Raw genomic sequence first — 22,613 nt, forward strand, 5'->3', positions numbered from 1 at the left:
ATAAATTCCAGGGATTGAGGTCATCACACCTGGTGAGGTTGAGTTCAATCCTCATATTACATATAGGTCAGAACTACATATCAAAACAAGCTGGGCATAAGATACGTGGATGCTGCCTAGAATTGTTTTAAATATTTTCTGTCTACATTTCCCTCAGTTCCTGGGAAAGCTAATGTATGGGTTAGGGAAAGACCAAAGTTGGACATATTTGGAAAGAACTTGTGTGCATGTATGTCTGCAGTGTGTAATAATCACATTAGATATTTTTCATTAATAATAGCTGCCATTTATTGAGGCCTATTATGTGCTAGGACTATGCTAAGCTCTTTGACTTACAATATTAACCCCACACAGCTCATTAGGAAAGACATTATTTATTCTCCATTCCCATACCACATTGGTGGTTGACTGCAACACACACACACACACACACACAGCAAAATGACATAACAGCACACCTCCCTAAAATCAAAACCAAAACTAACACAAAACTCAGAGAGGATGAGACACCTACTCAAGATCATACAGCTGGTTAATATGGGCAATGAGACGTGAACCCGATTTTGTTGGATTCCAAAGATGATGATGGACTATGCCCTCCCTGTGCTGGGCCTTGTCTTGGCATTCAGTGCCCTTTTAGAAATTCTTCACACACTGAGGCTATTGTCCTAAATTGATTGCCCTTCCTATGGCGTTGTCAGAGGAAAACAGCTGGTCTCAGAGCCAGCAAGAACCTTGCCATCAGAAATGGCAAGAAAGCATGCCGCTGCAGCACCTGCCTAGCACAGGAAGGGTGGGAGAACCGGGCCCCTGAAGCAGTCCATGCACCGTGACTATCTCCATTGATCCTTCACCCACAGAGCTTTACGCTGGCCTTCTGCCCACCACCTAACTCACGTCTATGGCTTTGCCCAATTCGCATATAGAATCAGACGCTCTCGGCCTCTGTACAGACTCGATCACCTGCACCACAAGTTGTAAACTCAAGTGTCCCCAAGCCCAGGTAGGTCTGTGAATGAGAGAAATGGCCAGGAGGGGGCCACAAGAAACTGGCCAACACATGTTTGGGCTGTGGAGACCACCCTGACTGAGCCCCGGCGGACTCTTTCAATGCACATATGCAGGCTGCTGACCATCCACTTTATAAAGAAAGCCCTGGATTCCAGACTTCTCCGTGAATTCTCCTGATTTTTAAAGGTGGACAACTAATTCAGTTAAGAAAAGTGCACCCGACACAGCAAGGACCAAATAAAACATATTTTCAACCTCTACCTGACCTGTAGGTCTCCATTTGCAACCTCCAAAATTAATTTTCATCATTTACAGATGAAGAAATGGTAGCTCAGAAACATTAAGTGATTTGCCCAAGATCGCTAAGGTGGGCTCAAGCCGGTAACTTTCTTTGGATACAAACATAGAGAGACATACCTGCTTGTGTATACAGGCCAATATAGAGCCACATATTGCATATGAAATGAGACAGAAATGGTTTTGTGTAACCTGCTGTTATGAAATGTCCTGCTTATTTTCCTAGCGTTACCACTATACACTGGTAGTTGACTGCAGTTAGCATACATACACAAATCAAAACCAAAATGACAGAACAGCACCCCTCCCCTATGCCAGCTCCTTGACATTTATCAGGTCATTTTAGTATCCATTTGAATGACTCCATATTTTCTTCACAAAAATAACAATGTAAAGCTCTTTACTTACGGTAAAGGACAAAAAAGAAGAAAACAAAGTCCCTTCGTCATATCTGGATAATTTTGCCAGGACTCCTTCCAAGATAGTAACAAACTAGTAAAACAGCACAAAAGAAAAAGAATTATTATTTCAAACTAGAGTTGTTCACAATAAAAAGCAACATTTCCTGACCACATAGAGACTAGTATGGAGCTCCTTGCTCACTTTGCACTCTTTGATTTCAGCCTTTGGGGAAAGGAATAGACTGCCTTTACATAGAAATATTTGACTTATCCGGCTTTCTCTTCATTATTATGTGATTGCAAATAGAGAGTGTTACAGAAGTGCAAAGTGACAAAATATTATTGAGTTGCATATAGCATGCGATAATATTAAATGCACTTTTCAAAATCCAAAACTGCGCAAAGCCGTTTTTACGTTACATATTAGCACTACATTTAATCCAATCTATTTTTATTTGTATTTTATCAGTAATTTGGGGAAAACAGAAGTTTAGCACTGGCAAATATAAATGTCTTCCCATTCAACATTACTTAGTTAAAATTCTATAATTCATGAGGGTGACTGAAATAGCTTTATCTGACTTTTATGTTTTATTATGACTCTCACTGCATGTGAAACTAGAGAAAAGGGGGTTTTCACGATGGCAGAATTCCTTATTACCGTTTAACTTTCTGTATTTAAAAATCGAACTTTGTCAGTGCTGAAAAACAAAACAAACACTTTCTGCATAACCTAATGCAATGTTGGGGGACCAATTCTTATTAAGGTGACATATGCCACTTCATCAATTCCTCTTCACAGGCTCACAATCATCAGAAAAGTCATTCGGAGCTGAGGCTGGGTGACCACAATCTTGTTTCCTGAGAAATGTGAGTATCCAGCTTAACTTTTTAACGTGTTACATTTTAATGGAAATGCAGACATAACAAAGCAATGTTCACAATGAAACATTTCACCTAAAGTTGAAGGTTACCTTTGCAACCAAGAGTGTTATCATTTCTTTAACAGTTTCTTCAATTAGTTCGTCTATTTTTGAATGGTATTGATGCTAAAGAACACAGAAAGACAAATATTAGCATGTTTGGGAGGTGATGGCATTGCATCCGTCAGTAATTTTTAGACAACATAATTTATAAATAAAGCCTGGACTGCACAGCCAGTTTATTTCCACAGTTCCAGAGCAGCTATAAGATTCTTACTCCAGGTCTTTGATGAAGAGAGATGTGAAGCTCTTAAAAAAACTACCAGACATATTGTTCCTCACCCAAGCCTTCTGATGGCTTTGCTATATGTAGAGACAGACACACATTTACAAATTGCTTGCATGGGTGGCTTAACGGCCTAGCAGTGGGCTGACCTGGGCTTTACAAAGCAAAACAACACAATCATTTAATACAGGGTATGGGGATGAAAAATTACCTTTGGAAAACTGGCGGGAGATGTAGCTTAGAGAGTAGAATCCTTCCCAAGGGAATTTGACCAACACAATCTGAATGGTTTTGCAAAAAACTGTTCTAAGACCTTCGAATATTTGGGGGTAATGCCTTAGAGCCTCCCAGTTCTATCTCAAAATGTTGACTCCGTGCTGAGGCCAAGAGTCTCTTTCTGAATCCTTGTGTCTGCCGCTCATTTTCTCCATTCATTGATAAGCAGACCCAGGTTTAGAGCCTCGACTGAGACTGCGGCTAAGTTTTTCGGTTTCTCTAATTGCTGCTGCCGGTGATTAATTTAAATAGTAATGCGAAAACAAACCCCCACATAAACAAAAATCTGCTGTGAGTGCCAGGAAAAAAGAAAAAGGGATTTCAACAGAAAATATTGTGTGCCAGCTCCTTGACATTTACTAGATCATTTTAGTATCCATTTGAATGATTCCATGTTTCCTTAATAAAAAATAACAATGCAAAACATTGCTATTTGGAAAGGAGAATTCACTTACCCACTCTTTAGCAAACTTTCAGAAGGATGATTAATTAGAAATAGGAAAAAAAAAGGAACAGTGCAAATAAAAATTAGGATGAAAGGATACATGAGAAAATAAAAATTAAGCAAACCACTCAGAAAGCTATGAAAACACACAGAAATAATAAGCCATAGTAATATGGCTTGATATTCTGATAACCAGCAATCAGAGTTACTGAAAGTGAGGAAATGAATTAGGTTAATTCATTTAAAGTCATAGGGGAATTTTGTTTTCAATTGGAAGACCTAGATGAAGTCTTAGCACAAAGTTGGTGAGTTATGTTGCCTAAGAAAATATAGTTTGGTTTCTTCATCTGTCTGTAAAAATACAGATAATAGTACCACCCAGGATAAGTGGGGGAGGAGGGGAAGCCAGTAAAAATTATTGATTTTGGAAAGGGAATGACACACAGTATAAAGATACTTAGCAGGTCTGTTGTTATTATTACTATTACTATTATTATTATTGTTCAAAAACCAGGGCCCGGTCTTTTCTTGGCAATCCTGCTCTCAGACTCATAGACCTATTTTGAAGATCAAGTGAAGGGCTTGATATGAAAACGTTTTGTCAACTTATAATTGCAATTCCAATATTATTTGTGCAAGTTCCTAAAGTAGAAGAGAAGGGTAGGGGAAGATGGTCTTATTGTTCTGTCATCTCAGTTTAGTTTCCTTTTAGTTGATTAGGGAAAAAACAAGAAAGCAAACAGCCCATGTTGTATAGTCCTGATAAACAGAGCCCATGTTGGCTCTATTGCCAAGATCACAAAAGGATTTACTCGTCAATGGCATAAACCTGAAGCTAAATGCAAAAACTATCTGCAGAATTCTGCGCTAGAAACACAAAAAAAGATGTCAGAGCAAAGGAATTCAGGAATATTGACAGGGCTCCAAATTCATTTTTAGGTCTTGAGATAAGATCCAGAGTCACATGCTTACTTTCCTTCCTCATGTGACTGTCTCCCTCTGCTAGATTTTCTTTAGATTGCTATAAATGATTCACATGTATTAAATTAATTATGAGATTTAACTAACTCAGAAAAGCTAGCTGTAGGCAAAATCATACAATATGAACTATTAAGTGAGGGGCTTCTAACCAAACAAAGACCATCAATGACAACAGAAACATTCTCTTGAAAACGTTGGCTGAAATGGCCAACCAAGCCAAGAGTAAGTGTTCTGTATGCATCAGGTAAGAAAGATTTGGACAAGATTTGGTCTGAGGAGTTAAGAACGTCATTCTTTCTCAAAAAACAAACAAGCCTTCTCTTCAGAAGTGGGGGAACCTCATACCTTTTTATCTTCTAAGGAACCCAAACTAAGGTGTATGGAGAGATTGTGGTTTATGGGAACCTCTTCTCACTTTCAATTTTTCCCTCACGGACTTGACCCTGACTTTTCTCCAGATACTCTCACTGTCTCTTCCCTTCACTCGGTGAATATTTTGATCTCCTCATTTCTTTTATTCTGCTTGTAAAAAAAAAAGTGTTTTGATATGATTATTCCGCCTCTTACTTCCAGAGGAAACTTGAGCATGTCAATGTCTGTTGGTCTATTGCCTCATCTCTTCAATGGGGCTAGAATGATCCCTGTTGTGAACATAGAAATCATATTCACCTAACAAAGTAATGACACAATGCATGGAAACATGGTTTAGAAACTTAGAAGTGCTATACGGCAGAATCACTACTGCTATAACGAATGAGTAACATGGTGGTTACATGTGTGTATACATTTTTCTAAAATCTGTACTTTATTGTATGTAAATTATAATTTCAATGAAATAAAACTTACTTTAGGAGAGATAGTAGGGCAGGGCAATATCTACTCTGCTTGTCATGTAGTAAAGGGGTATGTATCAAAGCAACCCCAATTCCTATACAAGTAATTACAAAATATAAGGATTCATTTTAGCAGATTCTTCTGTGACTCGAGTAACTTACTTTTCTTGAGCAATAGTGAGTACTCTACTTTTTCTTGGGAGATAAATGGTTCTATGCAGATGTGGCGCTCCATGAAGTGATGTATGTACTACTGGGGCATCTTTTAATTAACATCCCCCAACAAGATTATCTTGTCACAAAATTTCTTGTAGTGGGATAAACTATTCAATTCTTTCTGCATCCCAATATAAGTACAAAGAAGGAGCTTTCCTATTTTTGCCTTTTCATCCATCCCTTCTGCTCGTCTTCTTGGATTGGAATAATTAATAATAATAATATTCCTAAATTATATTTTGGGGCACTAGGTCATGATGATAGCAAGGGAACTAATCCTTGTCAAGGGCATGGGAAGTCTGAAGAGTTTACTTTTGCTTCTGAAGAGCTAGGCTGCTGCAAATTCACAATCACTTTGTGAAAATCATTCCACTTGACTTCCTGTGCTGCACATTTTGCCTTGTCATGGAACAGATTGTGTGTATGTTGTCTTTCTGTTAAGACCATCTGACCTTGGAAATGAGATGAAAACACACTAGACCAAGTGAGAAACTATTTAATACACAATTTCCTCTCTATTGGTGCTTCACAAATTTTAATGAAAAAATAAATATTTAAGATGGAAAAGTATGGTTAACAAATGTTTCAACAGCTGCCTTTAGATGATACTTTACCCCAGTGATGAAATTCAGGAAGTGGTCTTAAAATTGGAGACTATTGTATCACCTGGCCAGGATCTAGTCTAAAACACCTTGACGGTGTTGGAATTCAGGTGGAAGCAGGTATTACCACAGTAACTAGATCTATAATATGAGCTTAATATGAAATACTCACGAAGGGAAAACTACAAAATAAATATTAGACTTCTATCTATTCTTTCAATTTTAGGATTTTTTAGTCATCCTTAGTCACCATTTTAGTGACTCAGTTTTACTTTGAAGGTGAATATTCCCATTCTACAAAGTGAGAAGAGTTAATTAGAGAGTATTTGCATGGGACTTCCCATTGAAATTCCAGAGCAAGGTCCCTCAGAGAACTAGTTATTTTTTATCATATATCTCCAACTGGGTCTTTAGTTTGGCCTAATAAAGTTCACAGGTCCCCTGAAATTGTATAGTAAAATTGTGTGAAAATATTTTTTCCTGGGAAATGGCTCCATAAATTTCATCAGATTTTTCGGTTGGAGTCTATGACAACAATCCCCACCCCTCCGCCCTGCAATACATACTACTCTCCCCAAACCCCAATTCACAAAGACAAAAGTTAAGATCAGAGAGACTTGGTTTGTTTGGAAAAATTATTTAGCTTTCTGACCAGGTATATCGGAGTTCTTTAAATATTTGAGTCAATCTGAAGAGGGGCATTAAAAGCTGTTGATGGGAAAAGGAGGTCAGTTTTAGTATACCAACTCTTCTCCAAGCTGGAATGGTGTTATCCTTGTGAAACTCAGTTAAAATGGACATCTCAAGAAGCTCCAAGGGATAATAGATAAATTGGACTTCATAACACATAAATAAACTTTTGTGCTTTAAAGAATTAGTACCAAAAAAGTGAAAAAGACAACCTATGGAATGTGAGGAAATAGTTGCAAGTCATATATATAACAATGGTCTATTATCCAGAATACATAAAGAATCTTATACTAAATAATAAAAGGACAACCCAATTTTAAAAATGAGCCAAGAATTTGAATAGACATTTTTTCAAAGAATATATACAAATGGTCACAAAGCACATGAAAAGATGGCCAACATCGCTGCAAATCAAAACCACAATGAGATCCCACTAGGATGACTATAATTTTAAAAAGACAGATAATAAGAATTGGCTAAGATGTGTAGAAATAGGATTTCTCAGACATTGATAATGGGAATATAAAATACTGCAGCCACTTCAAAAAACAGTTTGGCAGTTCCTCAAAAAGTTATATATAGAGTGACAGTATGACCCAGCAATTTCACTCCAAGGTGAGTTGACATCCAAGAGAGTTGAAAGCATAGGTCCACATGAAAACTTGTACATGAATGTTCAGGGCAGCATTATTCATAGTAGCTAAAAAGTGGAAACCACTCAAATGTCCATTAACTGATGAAGTGACAAAATGTGCCATATACACATAATAGAATATTATTTAGCTATAAAAAGGAATGAAGTACTAATACATGCAACAACATGGAAGAACCTTGAACATATTACAGGCGTGAAAGAAACAAGTCACATAAGGCCACATATTATGTAGTATATGCCATGCATATGAAATGCTCAAATAGGGAAGTCCTTAGAAATTGAAAGTAGAGTAGTAGCTACCTGGGGCTAGGGAGGGTGGGTTGGAGAATTACTACTAATGCGTCGAGGTTTCCTTTTAGGGTGATAACAAATGACCTGCAATTGATTGTGATGATGGTTGTACAATTTTGTGAATATATGAAAAACTACTGAATTGTATTCTTTAAAAGAGTGAGTGTTACGGTATGTGAATTATATCTCAATTAAAAACAAAAAAACAAGCTCCAAGGGGAGAAAAATTCAGGAGGGATAGGATTCTGAAAATCACCCAAGACTCTTAGAGATCCCTCAAAATGGTTTTTTTTGAAAGTAGGCTCTGTAAGCCAAAGAGATAGCTCAGAGCCCCCCAGAGTAGTGTGGGTGGGCAGATGATGGGCAGTGTAGAAATGCAGAGGTGGAGGGAAACATGGTAGCCTTGCTCTGGGCTCCCTTTCCTTGGTCCCCTGTCCCCCACTTCATCCAGAGCAGCTCTAATTGTATCTGTTTCACACTCTGGCCTCGGTACCTTCTGAAAATCTGATTGATTCTGTAGCTAAACACAGCCTGAATAAAACTAGAATAGTGCTATCATTTTATAGATGAAGAAACTAAGGTCCAAAAAGGCTGAGTGACTTGACCAGCTCTAGTTTGCAGCACAGCCAGGGCCTGATGGCACACCTAAGCCTTCCTCCGGAGGCTGTCCTGTGTGCTTAAGCGCTTCTCCTTAACTGACGTTTGGATACGCAGCCTCCAGACCAGTGGGTCTCAAAGTGTGGTCTCCAGAGCAGCCAGCAGCATCAGGACCACCAGGGAACTTGTCAGAATGGCAGATTCTTGGACCATACCCCAGACCTATCAGAAACTCTAGGGGTGAGACCCATGAAGCTGGGTTTTAAAGCTCTCTAGATAAGTCTGATGCACACTGAAATCTGAGAACCACTGCTTTAGGTCATTCACGGGCAGCAAATGCATCCGGGACAGAAAACCCCTTGCATTTGACCCCAGTGCCTAGAACATAAACCCCAGGGAAAGTTCCCCAACAAGAAAATCAGTCAGGAGCGGAGGCTCATTGCTTGTGGTTGAGGAAGCTAATTTGGAGGGGAAAGAAGGTTTAAGATGGTCTTGCCAGGGAGGGAATACAACCGACCCACATGTAAAAATGGAAGGTGCTGAAAGAGAAAATAAATAACGAAGAAGGAACAAATATAAGTTAGTAAAATTAAATTATACTGAGCATGTAGGACTGGTATCGAAAGATCTGATTTGGGAGCAATTTATGCCAATTGGCAACAACATGAGAGTTGCCAGAAATGTTTCTGAATTAATTCTAAATTGGTATATGAATATCTAGCTGGCTTAAGGCCATCAGAGAAAAATGATCATGATAGTCTTTAATCAAGCCCACGTTGCTGTTTCTTTCTCCTTTACATTTTAAATACCACTTTGGAATTGGAAACTTAGCAAAGGACTAAACTTTTGGTCAGGGAAGATTCATACTCAAGTCAATCAAAGGAAAATTAAAGTCTGCGATTTCTTGGAAATTCAGAACCTGCTGCTGGGGACTGAGTAGCAGGGGGAATCTAACATTATATATCCTGAGAGATACCTTGATGTAAAAATGAGAGCTCTGCTGCTGTCCAGATGTTCTAAGTGATAAAATGTACTTCAAATGTGAAAATGACTTGCATTCTGGCAAACAGATTTGCTGGAGCCACCCGCCTAATAAATAAGATCATCAGACATCATTTGACTTAAAGGAACTTTATGGCCACCATGACTCCAGCCAGGAATCATTTCCAAGTGAGTGGCACGCTCATCAGCCCATGCCTTAGACGTTTACTTAACAAACAGACACCAAACATTCATTTGTGGCTTAATCCACACAATGTTAAGAATATATTTCTGAAATGAGCAGACTAGTGTAGATGGAAGGAATTTGTGAAGTTTTCTTCTACATGATCAATGGCGCAGGGGGGAAAAAAAATCTGTTTTTTTTTTTTTTTTTTACCTCTTGGCCCATTTCCATGCTGCAAAGTTTTGTTGATTGAGCTTTGGCATCAACCATAACATTAAACATGGTGCATATTGACTGTGGGACTCGAAAATCTGTTGATCGACTGGTTTTTTGCAGCTTAACTTCAAATGCAATCCTGGTTCTATTAAAACAAAGTAGGAAAAGACCAATTCAGCATTCAGATGGCAGCAGGTGGAGGAGACATTTTGTGAGCGGTCAGTGAAAAAGAAAATTGAAGGCTATAATCAGTTTCATTCGACAATGACTTCACATGTGTTCTTTTAAAAATGATTTTCCCAACTAAGGAAGGCCTATTCAGGGAGACAGCCACGTAAACCCTTCCTTTCTCGGCAACACACAGAACACCTGTAGCTCGGCGTATTTCCGTCTATAGTTTACGTGCTATGGAGAACCCTAATTGCAGGAGAATGAATGAATTAACAAAAACCCAATTACAGCATTATAGCATATGTAAGTTCTCTCACATTGGCAACTGCCTACCTTGAATCACTTCATTAAAAAAACAAAAAACAAAAAAGCAGCTTCCAATCTTCAAAATCTCAAGGTGGGGAAAAATCTTAAATGACATTTATTGTTTTTTTTCTTTCTTTCTGGTTTTGAAAGAGACTGAAGTTAAAAAAAAAAAATCTAACAAGCTTATTATATTGCTTTAAAGACTAAAAAAGTAAGATGGCTACCTTCGGGGAGGAGAGTGAAATTAAGAGAAGTGGCGATGGGGGACTTCCATTATATTTGTTTGTTTTGCAATGTCAATGTATTATTTTGCAATAAGAATACATTAGTTCCACATGTAAAAATGTCCATAATATACTTACCAATTCAAGAATTGTGTAATGGTGGAAACTTAATGTGACATTATTTTGACTCAGGTCAAATTATGATCCCAGCAACGTGCGAACCGTTCATGGGAAAAACCCAGTCCGACGTGGCCAGCTGGTAATACAGGTATTAGATCTAGTGCTTGGTGCCTGATATCAGCATCATAAAGGGGACTAGTTATATTTTAAAAGATTTCGGAGAAGTGGGTCACATCATCACACGTCTTTAAGGAAAAGCACCTGGTTAGTGAGTGGTTTTATTAAAGGTCCTTTCGTCCAATGCATCTTTTCAGCATTGTTCACTGTCAGGTTCTGGAGATCATGTAGCCACCAGGAAAGCATCACTTTAAGAGGCATTTGTAGCAGTTTTCTAACAGTGCATAGGGGAACCACACAGCTAGTTAGCTCAGGAAAGGGTGACAGCTTGCTAACACAACCTGGGTGCATGCAGGGAAGCCAAGTATAATTTCTAAGGTTGGAAGCCCAGTTCTTAAGACAACAACTGAAAAACAAACAAACAACAAACAAAAAAACTTTAAAACACTCCTATATATTATATGATCTCATTAAAGATAAATGTATCTTGGCTTCTAAAGCCTCGGTGCACTGAAGTAGCTTTCTAATCATGATGGTCACTTTAAGCTATGCTGAAAATACATCATTTTCTGGGTTTGTGCAAAGGGAACCTGATGGGGTCTGAACTGGGCAGGTCCCGGTGCTGCTCTTCTGAGGCTTGCAGGCCAGTTCTGGTCCAATTTGTGAAAGGGAAATGCTAAGTCACTCCCTTACAATGAAGTAATTGTCTTTTGTTTTCACAGGAGAACTGTTCAAGCCCTTAGAGTGTGGGGCTGTGAGAAGAGGAAGCCAAATGCAAAACTAATATGACTGAGAGGGCTCTATGGGGCCAAAAAGCCCGGAATGGAGAGGTCACTCAATCCAACTGACCTTCCTTGAGGGCCGAGTTAGGGTGCCTTGTTTAGTGTGGAGCATAGTACCTGATACAGACTAAGATGCGAGGCTCTGTAAAGTCCATCAAATGAATGAGTTAAATTTCTTAGAAACTTGGAAATGAAGAGTGCTTGATTGACCTTTTGGAGTTACATATTTACATCTCGAAATCATATCCTTAGTATGTTGTCCTTCTAGAACCAAGGCCATTTATTCTGTCCCAAAGAGGAAAGCAAAGGCTCTAGGCTCCACTAATGTAGATTCGATGCCTTAACATATCCAAGGACTGTTTCATATTTTATGCTCTGACTCTGGAGGTCTGGGATGAAATTTCCACCTGTGTTTGCCCTTGTCTGTGTTTCTGGGGCCTCAGTGGAAAGGAACACCAGCACTAGGTGTGTACGTATGTATTACCAACTTACGTTGACCAACTCTATTAATGAAAGGTTACTCAACAGCTACTATGTGCTAAGCATGATGCTGGGACCTGGAGAGGGTGAGGAGCTCAAAACCAACAAGACACACTCCCTGCCTCTGCGGCACTCACACTCTTTGAGGTGCCTGACTCATAAAGATATGTGGGAAGGGATAAAATAGAGCCACTATCTGCCTTTCACATATATGTCTTCCCTTTTTCTCCTAGCATCTTTCTATTATTTGTTTATACCCTACTCAAATGACTGGCTTCTCGGAGAAGGGCCTACATGTCTTTCTGTACAATTACATGCACAGATGAAAAGCTAGTGAGTCTTAATTCTAATGCATTGCAGCCCCTAGTACAGATCAGGGAAGAACATTTTGCTGCAGGGAAACTCCCTGCAAGTTTGTGTGAAATGGTTTGGACATCAGACAAGACTGGCTTTTCCTAAAATTGATACAGACTGTGTAGGCGATGGTGCAACTAAAAACCCTAAGGAAACATTTTGACCTTGGGTGTGAGAAATAGGCCTGCCTTTGATTTCAAGAGTGGGAAGAAAAGAGCAAAACACAAAGTGTGGATCGGCGGGACTTTAAGCCTCTCCAAGTACCGTCAAACACCGGCCAGACTCTCCATAGTCATGGTCCCTTTCCCAGTTCCTGCTGAGACACTCACCTACCTGGGCCTGTGTGGTTCTTCTGCCCTTTCGGTTTCCACTTTGGATGTTATTACTTCTCTTTTCTTTTCCCAAAATACAAAGTGATGAATTCAGAGTGCTCCCAGCCAAACCCATCCTCCATCTCCCACAACTGGTCCATCAGCTAAACTCTACAACATCTGGAGACCTGGAGTGGCCTACGCTACTTGTGGTCTTTTATTTTTATTTTTTGAATGAGGAAACATAATGGAACAGTTGTGAACTGGAGAAAGAACTTGGATGTGTGTCTGGGGATCGACAGGGTGATGATAATGATGTTAAACATGGAGCTACAGATACTCCATGAGGGAAGGGCTGCAGTCTCTCGTTCTTTACGGTATGCCAAGAGCTTAGCGCTCTGCCTGGCACATAGGAGGAGCTCAATTTTTGTCGAATGGCTGCCTGGCACCCTCCTTTTCTCCCCCTTACCTACAGAAGTGTCTACCTGGGAACTTCAAATGCAGCATTCCCACCTCAACACTGTATCCCACAGTGACAAAGCAGGCAAAGCGTCTCGTGCCCCCTTGTTCATATCTAGTTAGATTTGGGGCAAGACAACTAATAGTTGCGCATAGTACAGGATCAGTTCACGTGCACAGAAGGAGCGACGCTGCCGGTCCTGCCCCTGCGGCTGGAAGTTGTTAGGTTCCTACTGCCTGTACTGGCTGCGCCGCCTCTAGAACGGTACGCGCGTCTTTTATTCCCATCTAGCTGTCCAGCCATGCATGCACTCCTGCACTGAGAACACATTTATTATGTAAATATTTTGTGCCAGACACTGCTAGATATCAGGGATACAGAGCTAAACAAGAACCGACATGGATCCTTTCCTCATGGAGCGAAGTGGAAAACACTGGCAGCCACATTGTCGGCTTTGGGACAGCTGTGGGGCAGGTGAACGGAAGCCAGACTTGGGTGGCCACCACTTCGGCTGACTTTGACAAGTGATCACCTTCTCCAGAAACTCCCCATTATGGCCTATTGAAAGAGGGGCCATCTATCCTGCCCCGAGTTAGTGTAAGTGGGGGAGGCATGCAGAGGCTGGCCAGACACCTGTGCTTACCTTTTGACACAGGATTCAATCATGTCACTTGCCATCAGCTTCAGCCGTTGTTCCAGGTGTTTTCCAAACTCTTCTTCGGGCCAGTGCAAGTCCCGAATGAAGGTCTGAAGGGCATCGAGTTTCCAGAACAGATCTTCGGAAGTGCCTGATCCGTTACTGGCAGGATAAAAATTAGAAAACAAGAGTCACCCACTGGCCTGGGGTTCTTAAAAGTTGACACAAAGACAACCGGGGACTAGAAGGCTTAAGGCAAACAGTGGCTTCAACATACAAAACGACGCGTGTTGGCAGTGGACATGGGGGCAATCTCCACTGGCAGATTTTGAGTTTTACCATACATGACTTAGTCGGCTTTGTTCAGCCAATTATTCCAGACCAGTGAGAAGTCTGAGAAAGGTATTGCCCCATAATAGCCAGGAGAACGGTGTATGGTAAAAATCAGCCTTCTATTAATAACCACATTAACACATGTGATGATTCAGATGAAGGCCACGAACCAGAGGGAGAAGTAAGTCTCAACAAATAATAACTACATGGCAACATGCAGTTATTAAAATTCAGGGTTTCATGCATTTCCCCAGCTCCCCTCCAGAGCGGAGGCCTCTTGGAGATTGCACAAGACTTAGTTTTAAAAGGACAGTGCTAACAAAGTGGTGAGCGAGGACCTGCTTTCTCTATTGAAGAGCTGGAAAGAAATTGGGGTGACTCAGATCGAGACAAGTACACCTGGATACCTTGAATCCAAGACTCTTGTTCAGTTTGGTTATTATTCCAATTTTCATAGCCCAGCCTGTTGCATAGGCAGCCCCAGGATGAGGTGAGTTGGGGGGGAGGTGAGTGGACGAGGGATATTTGCAAAGCTTTACGGCTCAAAACCTGAGCTTTTCTGTTTTTTTTTTTTTTTTAACCATTGCACCAGCTTACCCAGTCCTCTGTACAGATGGAGAAATTGGTCTTGATTTCTTTCTGTACAATGACGTCTAAGAAACGTTTACCTGGGGCATCCACGGAAGGCCTGTGTGTGGGAAATGCTCCATCGCTCACCCTCTTGCCCTTCTCTGGCTGGCTTTCTCTTTTGTAACAATCCCATTTGGAGCTCTGAGGGGTGGCCACCTCCCACCCCCTTCCTCGCATACCACTAATGCTAACACAGTAATTTATAAAATGTCCAACACACCATGCATTACCACTTGTACTGACATCGTCTATAGAAACAGATGAGAGTGGGTGTTTCTATTGTGACAGATGCCAGCTGCATTGAATTAATGCTTCAGAGAGAAATATAGCTAGTGCATAAATGCATACACAGCTACTGCGGGTTGGGGAAGGGGCAAACTCCCAACATGCCGAGAGGGAGCCTACGGCCTGGACCAACAGGGTAACGTTTTCAAGGACAGACCAGTCTGAGGTCAGTACGTAGATGTATCTGACACGAAGGAGCAGGTAACATGGAAACACGTCCTTAAAATGAAAGGTGGCAAAGGAGGAAACTGGAATTATGAAAAGATATAGAATCAGGCATTTCCTGGTTGGGTGATTGAGAATCTACGCCTTCTTTTCAGATACTGCTGGAAGCATTCAAAAGTGGGGGAATGCATTGTTTCTCCATGAAAGTTCAGCCTTCCCCCCTGCCCCATCCTATGCTTGGGAAAAAGAAACCCCAACTTTGTCTAGTCTAAACCCCGTTTTGGAACTGCATGGTTGTATGTTTTAAATCATTAAGTACATATGAATGCAATAATTGGTATTTATTACAACAACATTTTGACACCCATCTGGTTTCAGAGTTTCAAAAAATTCTTCTAGGGTTTTTTTTTCGTTTTCTTTGAAGAGCTTATTATTAAGTTTTGACATGAGGAAAAGAATATTTTCTTTTTATTTTTAAGATAAACTGTTAATGTTAAGGCAATAGCACCAAGATTATTTTGATTGCTGAGCAGTTACCAAAATGTGTTCCCACTCATGCCTTAATTAATTGAACAGAGACCATTATCTGCTTTATTACAATGTCTTGATTCATATCTTTTCAAAAACAATGTCACAGAGCATGCACAGAAGAAGGTAAGAGAAGCTTTCAGATATTTATTTTTTAATTATTAACAGATAATACCTAATCTAACTTTTAATACAGTCATCTTAGCATGAATATGATTTATGTTTTCTTAGAAGAGTTTTTTTCCAGATATAGATTTTTAGAGGTTTTCATTTGTCTTTAAAAGAGAATCAGACACATTGACCACATGATTTCACTGTGAATTTGTGAACAAACATAGGTTTTTAAAAATATCAGGCAGCTGTGGAGGAGCCAAGCAGAGGAATCATTTTAATGCCCTGTTCTCTACCTGGATTACCACAAAAATAAAAATGTTGAGGGCCATCTTGACGAATGTGATTTCGAGATTTCAAAACATCACTGCCAGTTTCAGATCATTTTTTATTCCTTTGATAATAACACTTCCCTTTGAAAACGTGCCAATTTATTCTTTCAAGAAAAAGCTTATCTGGCCTATAATTAGCTGTGGTCTAAGAAAAGGATCAAAGGAGGGTACGGAATCGCTAAACCTTATTTCACTTATTAAATCATGCACGTGGTTCTAATTTTATTTCCCTGAGGTAGAATTTAGGGGTGCTGGATCTTCTTCTTGCTAAGGAAAAAAAAAAGAGAGGATTCATTTCCTAAACCAGAAGAAATGGCTACTCAACCTCCACTCCCCTAAACTCCTGGCATTAAAGGAGTGGCTTGGTTGCCAAAGAAAAAGAAACCCATGCATTCCTGGAATTTGTGTGGATGAATGTAAAGAATGATCCTACACTCTGACCACAGATGATATAGCTACCCCAAAAATGTAATTATTTCTTGTTTAAACCTTGCATTCTCAAGTTTAGCAATCTTGCTGCCTAGATCTCAGTACTCTGTACTGTATTATGACCTTGGAAAGTATCTTTATATAACATTTGCATGACTAAGGCTTGATCCATTCAGAAATTTTCATTTAGCCCTGAACATACTGTTACTATATCCTGCCATTTGCTGACACCAGAAATATACTTTATGGTTTGACAGTCACTCGGAATTTTGTTTTTTAAAAGCAACAACAACAACAACAAAAATACCCTTAGCCTCTAGGTAGGTGGGCTTCCCTCTTAGATTTGGATCAGGCCAGAGATGACTGGCCAGCCCATCAAAGAGGTTCCCTGGACTACTTTTGGATGAATAACTCCTTAAGTCACGCCACCTGCATTAAACAAGAAAATCAAAACAAAACATGGGCAGAATCCTTTTGCAAAAGAATTCAGGAAGTGAAACATAGTCCTCAAACGTTCAGTGGGCGTAAGACAAATTGTTAGTGCTGTATATATAGCAAACGTCTTACAAACACGCCACATGCCAGAAATAAACAATATTGTCTCTGTATGATCAGCAAAATATGTCTAATTATCCCTCTCCATCTCTGTTATATAGGATGTATAGAAATAAACAATACATATCCATGCCAAGATCACTTAAATTTAAATTAGATCTAATGTGAACTGAATACACACTCAGCATCATATATAGCAGCTATCCATGACGGTGCCGAAAAAGTAGGCATTTGTGGGATGCCTAGAGGGATGTTAACTGGTAGATTTGGTACTTTGGGAAGGTTCACATTGGGTAGGTTCACATTGGGTAGGTTACTGGTTAAACTCCTGTGGAAGAAACAGACAGAAAGAAAAAATACCATCACGGTGACAATGCAGATGTGGCAGAAGCACATGACAGTTGTAAATAAATTGGCTAAGTCCACAGCAAGACAACAGCGAAAACTCAAGCGACACACTTCAGAAAGCAGCTTATGGATGGGGAGCTGTGGTGTGGCTCAATATCCAGAGAGAAATGACAAAAGTTAATGTAAAAAAATTAACCATAGAGTGACATAGAAGCATGGACACACATGGACACCTTCATGCAATGATCACATTATATATAACTTGAAGTACATGGAATTCCTAGTGGTGTTGGGGCTAGGGCTGCTGTCAAGTGGCCGGGGTTGACAGAAACTGTGGAGCTCTTTAATTTTCTTACTTTTATTTATAAACTATTTTTGATGGAGTCACATTTCTTAAATCAGCTTTGAGATACATGATGTAACAGAAAATTCACCCAGTTGAATGTATACATAATGGTGGTGCACAGAAAAGAAATTCTTTCCAACCGCTACCTCTGCAGACAGGTGTATGTGCAACGGGTGTCAGAGTTGATGGTGAAAATGAGAGAATTATATCAAGGAAATGACGAGCTTTGAATAATTTTATAGAACACTTAATGAAAATGGAAACTGCTCCTCCCAAACCAAGTCCAATTAAAAATTAAAATGGAGAAATGTTTGCGTGCACGCACGCGTGTGCACACATACACACACACACACATACAGAAAAAATCTCAAATTCACTTCTTATAGTAAATTCTTTGACTACAAGTAGGTTTAAAATGTAGCCTCATGTTACAGCAATTACCCTTGAAAGTGAGATAGAGGCAGGAGAAAGGATGACAGGGCTTCTGGGGTGCTGGTACTGGGAATGTGCAGTTTCCTGATCTGTGCGATTGTTATATGGGTGTATTCAGTTTGTGAAAATTAAAGCAGTGCATTTTTCTACAAAGAGTTAAAATTTAAGTTAAAAATTAATAAATTGTTTTAAAATGTGATGTCACAGAAGCTTCTTGTTTTTGAACAAAGATCGATCAACTGTTGTGATGAGAGATGGATGACTTCATGATTAACGGGAGAAAATAAAACAAAACAATAACCCCAACTCAAATCAACTACATGTCTTCTGAGAGACTGTGTCAAACTCTGCTCTACAAGCTGGCACCACGTATCTCTGTAGTGGCATTTTAAGGGTGTTCCATGCCGCCAAAGTCACTGGCACGGTAGAGCCCAGTGTAACTCTGCATCTGAGAGGAGCCCTCCTGTTTAAGTGGAGTTGACAGCACTTTGGCAAAGGAGTTGAGGCTTTCTTTTTGGAGCTTGCAGGAGAAGAGCAAGTTTTGCCAAAGCAGCTCTGCCCCGGGCAAGCTGTGTTTGACTAACACAACTCTTGCAAGGCCTGGAGCTGCCTCTGGGTTTGCTCAGGGGGGCAAGCCTTCGATAAGTCAGAAATTCTGGACCCTGGAGATAGTCTGGACATCTGTCTCCCTCTGAAACCACTTACCCTTTTACAATGACAATATAGCGCAGGCTTGTAGATGGAAAAAACTTAGAAAGCAAAATTGCCAGCCTGTCACTCTCTTCCTTAAGGGACACAGGTGTCTCAAAGGTTTACACTTCACATTGTGGGAAAACCAATTATACTTCTCTACTTGGGACCAAAGGTTGCCCTTGTGGGAATGGTCAAGAGAAGAAGCTAAATATGACTATTAAGTAGTGGGGAAAATGGAACTTTTCCTTCCATCTTTCTGTGTTTAACTGCGGAATTTGCCTTTGATTTCAGTCCCTGGTGGTTCTCTCTGTCTTAAACACTGCCATGTAACAAAACCGATTTCCACTGAGACATGTGTACGCCTATATAAGCAAATGTGATCATTAAATGACACACACACTGAATAATGATCAAGGAATTAGGAGATCTTTAGAGATGGCAGCCTGGAAAGTTAAAATGTCAATTCTGAGCAAATTAAAAGTAGCTAGGAATGAATAACATACAAATGTATGCAAAAGCAACTTAATTTAAACATATTAGTGGATGGTGGGTACACAAATTAGAAATGAGCTTCATTTTGCACACAAAAATTAAAAAATGCTTATATTAATCAAAACATATTGTATTTGTAAAATATGACATTTTGGCTGGACGACTGCACTGTACTCATATAGAAACATTTCTTTCATGTAACATATTATAATGCTCTAGTTTTAAAAGGCTGAAACATGTTTGGTATTCCTGCATTTAGCAAAATAGAATAGTGTATTACAAAGGTTACTAATATTTCCTTTGGATATTAATCACTTATATTAGTAATCAAAGAGGCAATTCCAAACATTATATCTCACTGATAGACATGTGAAAGGGGACGTTTTCTAGCAGCACTCAGGTCATATCAGCTTCCTGGTATGACCAGGATGGATGTAACAAATTATTATCTTATAGGGCTCTTTAGCAACTACCTAAAAACAAGTCTGTCATGCATCTCTGTGAGAGTCATAATTGGATATCTCTGACTAGTATTAAGAAGTGTGAATTGCAATCCTAACAACTGATATATGTTACGAATTAGACTCATTCATTTTGGGGATCCTGCTGAAAAAGGGTAGTGCCCATTTATATGAAAGGGCCCATCCCTGGAGCACTGGATTAAAAAATTCTGATCCACTTTCTCTCATATGGGTGAAAGTTACAAGTTTGTGTGTGCCTCATCATTTCTACTGATGGAAATGACTAGAGGTGGTAGAGTCGTTCCGTGCTTCCAGGATTAATTATCATCAAGATTGTGTCTCCATTGAGAGAGGATATGGTAAGGGTATTCTTTCAAAGACATCTTTAGATTTATGGACAGGGTTAGAGCTAAGATACAGAATGCCTTTTACTCTATGAGCCATTTCTTGCATGAATATATGCAACACATCTCATCCAGTCTTGGTATTATGGACTCTGCAATCTCTCTCAGTGCTTATTCTTAGATCTGAGCCCTACTTTGGGGCATGAGCATTTTTTGACATCTTAGAGTTTAGAGCGATGTTTATTAACCTTTTATTCTTTATCACCACCAGACCCTGCCCAACTGCCTTTCCCATGAAAACTTAATACCACCAACATACTGTATATGTTTATGTACTGTATACAGACCTGTGAGAGAGATATATATATATATATATATATATATATATATATATATATATATATATATCTCCAAATTTCATCAGCTTTGAGAGCTGTAAAGCCTCTGTTTAGAATGCATAACCTAGATAATACAGTTTCAAACTTCATGGGATTTTAGAACATTTTAAATCCCAAATATCTCTCCAGCCTTATGGCTTGCCTCCTTCATCGTCCACGCTGGCCCAAAGTGAACACCCAGTTTCTGTTACACACCCTACTTTCCCCCATATTTCCACTTTTGTTTGTGCTCTTTCCCAGCACCCAGCTCCTTTTGAAATCTTAGTCTCCCAGTTGTTTCCTTCATGACCCCTCAGCAGAAATCCATTCCCTTTTACTCTGCATTCTCATACTCTTCCTTATGTTATCTGTGCATTTGTACATCGGTGAATATTTAAAGCCATTTTTCCTGTGTGCATGTTGCTCAGACCCAACTAAATTGAAATCCCTGATTGGGAATGTATCTTGTTCTTTTTCCCCTCCCCATAGTTTTCCCACTATATCCTTACAATTTTCAGTCTGTATGGGTTTCTTAATAAAGGTCAGTTAATCAATAAATATTTCTGAAGCACCTGTTATGTCCCAGGCCTTTTTCTAGGTGCTAGGGAGGTAGTAGTGATCAAATGTGTATACGGGGTGAATATGAGAAGTCACATTTTCTAGAATGTTAGTGTTGGAACAGTCCTGGGTATTCAAAGTCCTTGTTTTGCAAAGGAGGATACTGAGCGTAAGAAAAGTCCTCTGATTTGCCCAAGTTCACCCAGCAAGTCAGGAGTCCTGACTCCAAGTTACTGAGAGTCAGGAGTTCTGACTCCATGTTTAGTAATTGTCTATTTCACGCCATATTGCTAAGGTGTCTCTGGTCTGGCAGTTTATTATCATCAAGATATTGGCATCTTTGAGAATCTGGAAAATGACATTATTTTAAAAATAACTTTCATGTGTATATCTCAGGCAGAGAGAGAGAGAAAGCATTTTGAGAAATGAGAAACCCAGATTTTTCAGTGCATATATATCAAGAAGCAATGTTTAGTTTCATTGTTTAGAGCCATTCTAACCTGACATGGCCGCCATGAAACGTGGATTCCCTGTGCCTACAAGTGGAGATTGAGATGATCTGTCAAGGAAAGAGTAGTGTGAGGAGGGTACTAGACTTGGCAAGCTTTGGAGTAGACACTTTCGAAGTTTTCCACGATGACTTGACTAGCAACAAGCCAACTCGAAAGAGCTGGTAGAAATTGTCCATCTGCTCGTTTGGACCCAAGGCGGATATTCAGGGTTGCCGGGATGGGTGTGAACGACCAGGTCCCCTGTGAGTGCTGGCGCATGATATTTCCTGATGGATACCCATTAGAGGGCAACGGGCTCCAGTTTGGGCTTGGCCTTCAGAGGCTGGCTGTCTTCAGCTGCGGCTGGAAGCTATGCGATAATATTTTCACTAATGCATAGAGACGCTAATCATGACTGTATCTGGCTTAATGGAAACAGAGATGCAGCCTCCCTTTCTCTCCTCACAGAGGCAGCAAGCGGACTGAGCCATTCGACCCTTTCTGCCAGATAATTCGTATCAAACCCAAGTGATGAGTATATCTCTACTTTTCTTTTACGTGGCCAGATTTTGAAACAAGAAAATCTGAAGAATAAATAATATTTAAAATCTGTTTTTAGCAAGCTCACACTGTTGCTAGCATTATCTTGTCAGAGTGCTGTTTTTCTTTAACATTTTGAATACTAGTTTTTCTTGAAGGAGGCTTGCTGATGCATTTCTCAGTCTTATAATTATGACTTTTGAAAAGCGGTAGAACAGAATTATTTGAGTATAACATTTGCTTGAAAGAAAGGCTGTGGTCTGTGTGTGTGTGTGTGTGTGTGTGTGTGTGTGTGTGTGTATTGGGGAATCATGTG

The 22,613-nt window shown here is 39.8% G+C and overlaps 1 protein-coding gene across 20 annotated transcripts in view; it reads right to left on the reverse strand.

Annotated features, from left to right (window-relative positions):
* Window positions 1–22,613, reverse strand: part of CADPS (calcium dependent secretion activator) — a 465,169-nt gene that overhangs the window by 67,212 nt on the left and 375,344 nt on the right. For 13 of the 20 annotated variants that reach the window (XM_074313212.2, XM_074313209.2, XM_074313210.2 and 10 more), the window contains 5 exons: window positions 17,397–17,543; window positions 13,854–14,009; window positions 9,883–10,030; window positions 2,684–2,758; window positions 1,717–1,800 (listed from right to left, as the gene is read on the reverse strand). In XM_074313212.2, the coding sequence (XP_074169313.2) occupies window positions 1,717–1,800; window positions 2,684–2,758; window positions 9,883–10,030; window positions 13,854–14,009; window positions 17,397–17,543 (610 nt within the window). The remainder of the gene's footprint in view (window positions 1–1,716; window positions 1,801–2,683; window positions 2,759–9,882; window positions 10,031–13,853; window positions 14,010–17,396; window positions 17,544–22,613) is intronic. The other 7 variants (XM_074313221.2, XM_074313220.2, XM_074313223.2 and 4 more) reach the window with 1 other exon arrangement.

This window comes from Rhinolophus sinicus, chromosome 5, assembly GCF_057876585.1.
Source record: "Rhinolophus sinicus isolate RSI-liver-muscle chromosome 5, RSI-T2T, whole genome shotgun sequence".
Lineage (NCBI taxonomy): Eukaryota > Metazoa > Chordata > Mammalia > Chiroptera > Rhinolophidae > Rhinolophus > Rhinolophus sinicus.